Source organism: Condylura cristata, unplaced genomic scaffold (genome assembly GCF_000260355.1).
Source record: "Condylura cristata isolate star-nosed mole 26May11 unplaced genomic scaffold, ConCri1.0 scaffold00006, whole genome shotgun sequence".
Taxonomy (NCBI): Eukaryota; Metazoa; Chordata; class Mammalia; order Eulipotyphla; family Talpidae; genus Condylura; species Condylura cristata.
In genome coordinates, this window is record NW_004567107.1 from 63,608,050 (window position 1) to 63,615,696 (window position 7,647).

The following is a 7,647-nucleotide window of genomic DNA, read 5'->3' on the forward strand; positions in this document are numbered from 1 at the left end:
AAAAAAAAGAAAAAAAAAACCCTGAAGAATTGTGGACTTTAGGGCTACCGTTGTTAGCTTCAGGAAGGATGACAGCTCCTAGGAGAGGGTGCAGGGTGAGAAAGTAGCTGAGGGTTAACATTGGAGCCCACATGTGGGTGGATTTAGGAACCCCAGCTGCAGCAGGTGTTGAAATGAGAAAAGAATAAAGAGAGAATGTGCCATGGCCACCAGGGAGAAGCAGTTCGGCAAGGAGGGTGTGGCCCACCCGTCACAGGCAGCCTCTGGGTCAAGTGCACATTGTGAGCACTGTATCAGCAGGTCGTGGGGACAGAAACAGGTCCCCGGGATTAGGAGGCGAGCAGGTGTGAGACAGAGTGGAAAGGTACCAGTGTAGATATCTCTGAAAATATGTTTAAGAAGGAAGCAAGAGATAAATGAAGGGACTCGTGGAGTAAAGGGAGGGGTGTTTTGTGTTCTCAATGGAAAGACTGAAGACAAAGGATCAAGGAAAAGATGGATAAAGTGCCTGAGTGGGGGTGGGGGGTAGAAGGCCTCACACAGGAGTGGAGGGGCCTCCATAAAGGAGAGGGGAGCTATGTAAATGCTTAGGGAGGGAAGATTTGGTGCTGAGACAGACAGGTGGGTGAGGAGCCAGACATGAGGAGCCTGTCTCATGATTTTCTGTCAAGCTGGAGATCAGGCTGTTTAGTGGTTTTTTAGAGATTGGCAAATAGAGAGCCACTTGGGTGGAGTCTGAGGAAAAGTGAACTGGAGGAGAGGGAGTTGAGCAGGGTCCACAGGGTCCCTGAGGAATCCCAGGACAGACATAAGGGAGTCGAGGGGTGAACCGGATGGTCAAAGGTAGGTTGTGGCAAGAGAAGGCAGAAACAGCTGGGGTGTGGGCTGGGAAAGGCCTGCAGCTTGGGGGAAGGCAGGAGGTACAGGGGTGGGAGCAGGCAGGGAGGGTCTGACAGTGAGGGTCTCCATTTCCAAGTAGGTGCTTGCAACTATATGCTAAACATAATGGACTAGTGACTAAGCCACCTGTGATCTCCTGTGTTCGAGTCACAAAACAGCAGTCCACGGACGGAACCATCCAGCACACATGTTTTGTTTTGCTGTCTTGTTTTTGATGACCAGAAGTTTCAGCTTCTCTTGAAAAATCAGGAACTTGGGTAATGCTGGCCAGTTATCAGCTGCATGGCCACAGATTCACACTCTGCAGTTAGCCACATCCCCCCTCGCTGTGCTGACTCTCTGGCCCCTGTGACCTGTATTTATAAGTCCTACCTGTGGATCATGTCTATGTTGGTTATCCAGTGCCTTCCATCTCTGTTTAGCGACCTGGAGTCCAGCCTGCCTCTCTAGCAGTAGCCACAGGTCAGCACTGAAGACAATACACCAGAGGTTGCAAAGTAGAACAGTCCCTCCTTCTGGCTGTGGTAAATGGGGCCCAAGGTCACACTAACTTTTCTGGAAAAACCTTCACCCTGATGATTCATTGGGCTTCCTGCAAACTGAAAAGCTCCCACTTCTTGGCACAGAAAGTAACAACTAAAAATAACAACAATACCATGTTTTGTATGAACTCAAACCTCATAAAGTTCTTTTACAAGTGTTACTTCCCCTTAATGTTCACAGAAAATCTGCTTGGCAAATGTTTCTGTTCCCACTACACAATAGGGAAACCGAGGCCTGGAGTGGCATCTTGAGCTACTCAAAACTGAAGAGTTGAGGGCCTCATTTCAGCTGGGGTAGTTAATAAGCCAGGGTCTTAGAAATCCTAAACTAAGGAACAGGGCGTAGACGTTGGGAGTCAAGGCTGTGTTATTAGACTGAGTAGCTTTATGTTTTTTTAACTTTTCTGGATTTTTCTTTTCTTTTCTTTTAGACTAATTAGCTTTAATCTTAACTTAAAATGTGACTGTGGGGCCCTCCCTGGTGGCGCAACGTGTTGAAGCACAGCACTATGAAGCTAGCTGCAGCCACTTCAGTGTGAGCTCAGTCCCAGCTAGGTGGGGGGTGACCCATATGGCACAGCAGACCTCTCCTGCCTTGCCCCTCAGCAGTGTATTTCATCAGTCTGCCTGTTATGCTCCCCACTGTGTCTTTGGTGAATCCTCTCACTGCCCCTCTGGCCTGTGCCCATTTATGCATAAAAAAATCTTTAGGAAAAAAAAATGTGACCATGGGCAAGTGCCTTAGTCTCACAGAGCTTCAGTTTCTCCATCTGTAAAATGGAGACAGCAACAGTTCCTCCTGCATCCTCCTCCAGCTGTTGGGAGGATTCGGAAAGATGCTAAAAGTAAGGAGCTCAGCTTGGGAGTGCCCTGCACGCAGTAGGTCTCGGTAATAACCTCAGTGAGGGGAAGAAAAATGGAGACAGGGAGGGATCGATGCCTAGGGCTGTGCCTGCTTCCCTGAGAACAACCTTCCCTTTCTCAGGAGTTTACTCGAAAGCCTCCACGGTTCCAAGATTAAACAGGCTTCACAAAGCTGGAATATTCTGTCACAAGTGCTCTCCTTTGTCCTGAATCACGTGCCATCTGCCCTCACAGAGGGAGAGCACGAGGGTGGGAGGAGCGAGGGTGGAGGCAGCGGCAGTGTGGAAAGCACTTGTCACACTGATAAGAGAGAGACTAACACTGGTGTCCTACTTGTGCCCTGGGTGTTGGGCACTTGGCCTTCTTCACAGAAGGTGGCCAGCTGAACACCAGTGTCCCATTTACCAACCAAGTAGCATTTAATAGATTCATGGACGATCACACAGCTAAAAAAATTTCAAACCTAGCTCCAAAACCCCTAACGGTCTAATGCAGCACACTTAATAACTCAGAATACAAGCTGTAAACCAAGATCAGACCTGCCGGAGCCAGCTGATGGCTCCATGACAAGATCAGAATCAATGTACCGGATGTCCAGAGTTCCCTGGGCTCCGTGAGCATCAGCATCTCTCACACCAAGGCTCAATACACACGTACACACACTCACACACACAGCCAGCTACACTCCTATGTACACACACAACCACGCACTCACACTGCCTCTCTCCCCCCACACTTCAGTGCTCCTGACCATCTCTGCTTCGCTTCCAAGAAGCTGTCCCTTCTTTTCCTGGACCTGGGCCCTCCAGGAGGTATAAGCAAGCACAGCTACAGCTTTGGGGAAGAGAGGCTGGTGCATGGCAGGTGGAGAGAGGGAGATTCTAAGAAATGTCACAGTCCACTTGACATGTGGTCTGGGTTCTGTTCCATCGTCCACATGCCCACCCCAGGGCAGTCAGTGCTCACCTCTCTAGTCGGCCCAAGCTTCCCATACTGCTGCTCACTTCCTCTTGGTGGGACCCCACCTCCTCTGCTATAACATGGCACCCTCCCACTTTCTCCTCCACTTTCTGGCTGCAACTTCCCAGATGCCTTTCTGGACTAGTCTTCATTCTTCAGGGCTCTTACTTAACTTCCTCTCTCTCTATCTCTCTCCCCATCTCATGAAACAGTTTTATAACCAACATGCATATTCTTATGATTTTTGACTCTTCCACAGCCCAAGCCACCCTCTTCAGCTCCCCCCGGATGTCTTCCCCAGCATCTCACCAGGCACGTCCAAATGTCTCCTCTGCACTGGACCCTGGGCTCCAGAATGGCCCCCTTGGTTTCCAATCCACTTCTGTGCTGGTACTCTCTTTGATCCATCTCCTACAGTCCCTTCAAATATGTACTTTCTTCTCCATATCAGGACCCAGTTACCACACTCTATCCTACATCACTGCAACAGCCCATTAATTGGTTCCCCTTCCACTGGCCTTGCTCATCCTGCTTAGATTCCATCCTGCACCCAGAACCTACTTCTGTATCATTCCCTACTTGAAACCTTCAGTGTCTCCCCATTGCCCTCAGGATTAATTCTCAAAGCCAGACATTCAGTGTTCTCTTCACTCTCTTTACTCTTACTTTCCCTTCTCTCCATTTCTAGTGATGCCCCAGTCCAGGGTTTCATTCTGCCTCCATATATTATTATCCTGGTCTCTCCCAAATAGACTTGATGAGAAAGACTGAGCTCTCTCCTTCCTTTTCTACACTTGTTATGTTTCCCCATCAGCTCCAAGGCCAGGGACTGAACAGTGGGGGATGCAGGGTCAGTGGTGGGGAGGAGGTCGTGGATTGTCCTGCCAGAGCCCACCTTCCCAAAGCACTGGGGTCTATGCCCCTTCTGCAGACCCCGCACATCCCACAACTCCCAGCTACTCACCATCATCACGTATGTGCTTATGAACTCAGCCAGGAACATTCGCACCATCATCCTCTCCCGCATGATTTTCACTTTTTTTAACATGGGCGACAAGATCTTGTTGTGGTGATGATGGTGGTGATGGTGGTGCCTGAAGCTGCAGCCAAGCCCAGAAATGAGCAAGTCACTTGCTGACCATTGGCCTCTCAACCCATGGCTGGACAGATGGGACAGTGGCTTAAAGGTTCCATTGTCTGTCAGGGGTGGGTGGGTGTAGGGGTCAAATTAGAGGAAGCACATGGGGGTCTAGAGGCTAAAGAGGAAGAGGAGTGGTACAGACACCTTCAGTGTGGCCTCAGTGCTTTTTCAGACCGATGATCCTCCCCTCACACCCTGGCTGGATGCCTGAAGCTAACATCAGCTCGGCTTCAACTGACTCACCCTGATAAGGATGGCAGCATCACCCCCAGCTCCACCCAAGGCCCAAATTTCTCTGCTTTACAGAGGGCAAAGAGTAAGCAGAGAGTGAGAAATGTAAACAAGACATAGATAATAAAAACCCACTCCACCCTTCAGGCTGAAATGCCAGGTTTATCTTACCCACCCTGCTCCTTGCTCTGTCCTTGCCCCAGGAAAACAAACTCATAAACATTCAAAAACAAAACAAATAACCCAGTCAAAGAATGGGCAAAGACAGTAGTCAGACTACAATCAGGCCATTAAAAATATTTTCACCATACTTACTATTGGAGAAATGCAAATCAAGACCACAATGAGATAGATACCATCTCACAGGTGAAAATGGCCCACATCAAAAGACTAGACACAGCAAGTTCTGGAGAAGAGGGAATCCTAATACATCATATCATTCCATAGGAATGGAAACTGATCCAGCCCTTATGGTAACAGTGTGGAAGTGTCTTGAAATATTAAAAATGGATTTTCCATTTGACCCAAAAATTCCACACCTAGGCATCTACTCCAAATTTCAAAACAAACCCAAAACAGATGAGTGAATCAAGATGATGTGAGGGGTGGGGTGAAATACTACTCAGCACCGAAAAAGACAAAGTCATGCTATTTGCAGCAACATGGTGGAGCTAGAAGGGGTCATGCTCAGTGAAGTAAGTCAGAAGGAGAAATATAGACATTGGGAAGTGTCACTAATATGTGGAATAGAGAGTAACTAAGTGTCAGATAATGACAAGCAAAAAAATTAACCCTTGAGGGTCCTCCCTGGTAGCGCAGCACTGAGAAGCTAAAGCTACTTCAGCATGAGTTCAATCCCGGCCCCAGAGATGACCCACATGGCGCAGCAGACCTCTCCTGCCTTGCCCTGCTGCTCCCCTCAGCAGTGTACTTTGTCAGTCAGCCTGTTCTGCTCCCACTCTGTCTCTGGTGAAACCTCTCACCGCCCCTGCACCTCTGTTTCCAGTTCTGTATGCATAAAAAAATAAAAATCTCAAAAATAAATAAATCTTAAAAAAAATAACTCTTGAGGGCTGGCTACAGAAATGAAGCTCCAAGCAGGGGAGTGAGTGAGAGAGATCATAAGAACAAAGAAGGACAGAGGCACAATTGACTAATTGACTGTGGTGGGGGACTATGGTGGTGGGTGCACTATGGTGCTGATGGGGATGCCCAAATAGTACTCAGTTAAAAATAAAGTAATTCTTTAAAAAGATCTGCAGGAAAAAAGAGAAGACAGAGAAGGTAGTTCTTGAACAAAGACTTGAAGGAGGTGAGGGAGCTGCATGGGGCTAACGATGGGAAGAGTGTTTTAGGCCGAAAGAACAGTCACTGAGAGACTCTGGGTACATGAAGGAAAGGAAAGGGAGTCGATGTGACTGGTGTGATGAGAACAGAGGAGGTGTGGGGGCATCAGAGAAGGGGACCACATAGGTAAGGCCTTAGCTATTGCAAGGACTTGACTTTTGTTTCGGCCCAAGGACACCCGAGCCTGAGACAGTGAGCAGCAGTGAGTTCAATTCATTTGAGCACCACTAACAGGGCAGCAGAACCCACTGACCACCCCTTGACCTCATGCAGTTCTTTCTAAGTCTTTCCTCTCTTGAGGGCCCTGCTTGTGCTGGGCTGTGAGTGCAGGTGGGAGAGGCCATCTTTCTGAGGTCCTATAGGCTAGTTGGGGAGCTGGAAGAAGGGCAAGAGGGTGGGGAGGGAATCAGCTGCCATGAGAAAGAGCGGACCCTGAGGGAGGGAGTGCACTGGGGTGCACTGTATGGGGACTGAGATGCTGAGGCAGGGGAATGTTGAGGTGCTTACTGTTTCTTCCCCTCTTTTTGAGCCATGTTGTCTTTGAGACTTCTTAATTCTGTGGAGCCAAAGAGATATCATTGTGATTGGGGGTACACAATGTGGCCCCCCACCAGGGGAGAAGCCAAGGAACAAATCCTGCTAGTGTCAACCCTTCAACCAAACTGGCAGGGAGAGAGGACAAAAGATGGAGCTATTTCAGCTAATAGGAAGAAGCCCTGGGGTCCAACCCCCTCTACTTATGCCAGCTCCAGGACTCCCTGATCCAGGGACCAGGTCCCTCAAGAGGCTTTCCTGACTTTCCCAACCCTACAAGCCTGTGGAGATGCCACAGCCACGCTCACACATGCAGCTATCCCTGCCTTTAGTCTAACCTCAACCTTCTTGTTTAAACTGACTTCCCAGGACCCCTCTTTGCACAGGCATCTGCTTGCACACGCACAGAGTAAGACCCTTAAAACTTATTTAGTCCTGGGACTCCCTGGTGGCAGAAGGGATTAAAGTCTCAGCTCTATCAAGCTATCATGAGCCACTGTAGCATGAGTTGAACCCCTGACCAGGAAGCTGACCCACATGGCACAGCAGACCTCTCCTGACCCTCGCACTGCTCCCCTCAGCAGTGTACTTTGTCAGTCAGTCTATCCTGCTCCCCACTCTGTCTCTGGTGAATCCTTCCCCTCCCCCCCAAAATTTCTGGCCTACAGCCCAGTTCTTGTATGCATAAATTTTAAAAACTTATTTAGTCCATATCCCCACCTTAAAAAAAGTCAGAATTCCCTCTCAAATTTCAAAAACCCCCATGTTCCCATTTCTCTTGCAAATGACAACACATAAGGAACCCTTGATTCCCTCTTCCATACGTTTTCGTTCTCTACCCCCAGTTGCTTCTGGCTGCAGCACACCCACGCCCTGACCCTGAGTGCAGAAAGTCTCTAACCCCAGGGGAAAGGGGAAGGGAATGCGGTGTTAGAAAACACCCCGCGGCCCCCCATTGCACCCCTTCTGCACTGGTTCCATGTCACTGGTCTTTGTTGTTCCTCACCCCACGCTCATGCTTTGCTGACAGCCCAACCCAGCACATCTGCCAGGTCTCTGCCTTACCACAGTCAGTTTACAGGAGGGGACACAGATGCCCAGAATGAGTGTGACATGCCCATGTCACAC

General features: G+C 49.1%; 1 protein-coding gene across 1 annotated transcript in view; it reads right to left on the reverse strand.

The window, feature by feature from the left end:
- Positions 1 to 6,534, reverse strand: part of AQP7 (aquaporin 7) — a 12,819-nt gene extending 6,285 nt beyond the window's left edge. The window contains exons 1-2 of the mRNA XM_012721292.1: positions 6,493 to 6,534; positions 4,231 to 4,463 (exon numbers count right to left, since the gene is read on the reverse strand). Of these exons, the coding sequence (XP_012576746.1) occupies positions 4,231 to 4,314 (84 nt within the window). The 5' untranslated portion in view covers positions 4,315 to 4,463; positions 6,493 to 6,534. The remainder of the gene's footprint in view (positions 1 to 4,230; positions 4,464 to 6,492) is intronic.
- Between the last annotated feature and the right edge of the window lie 1,113 nt (positions 6,535 to 7,647).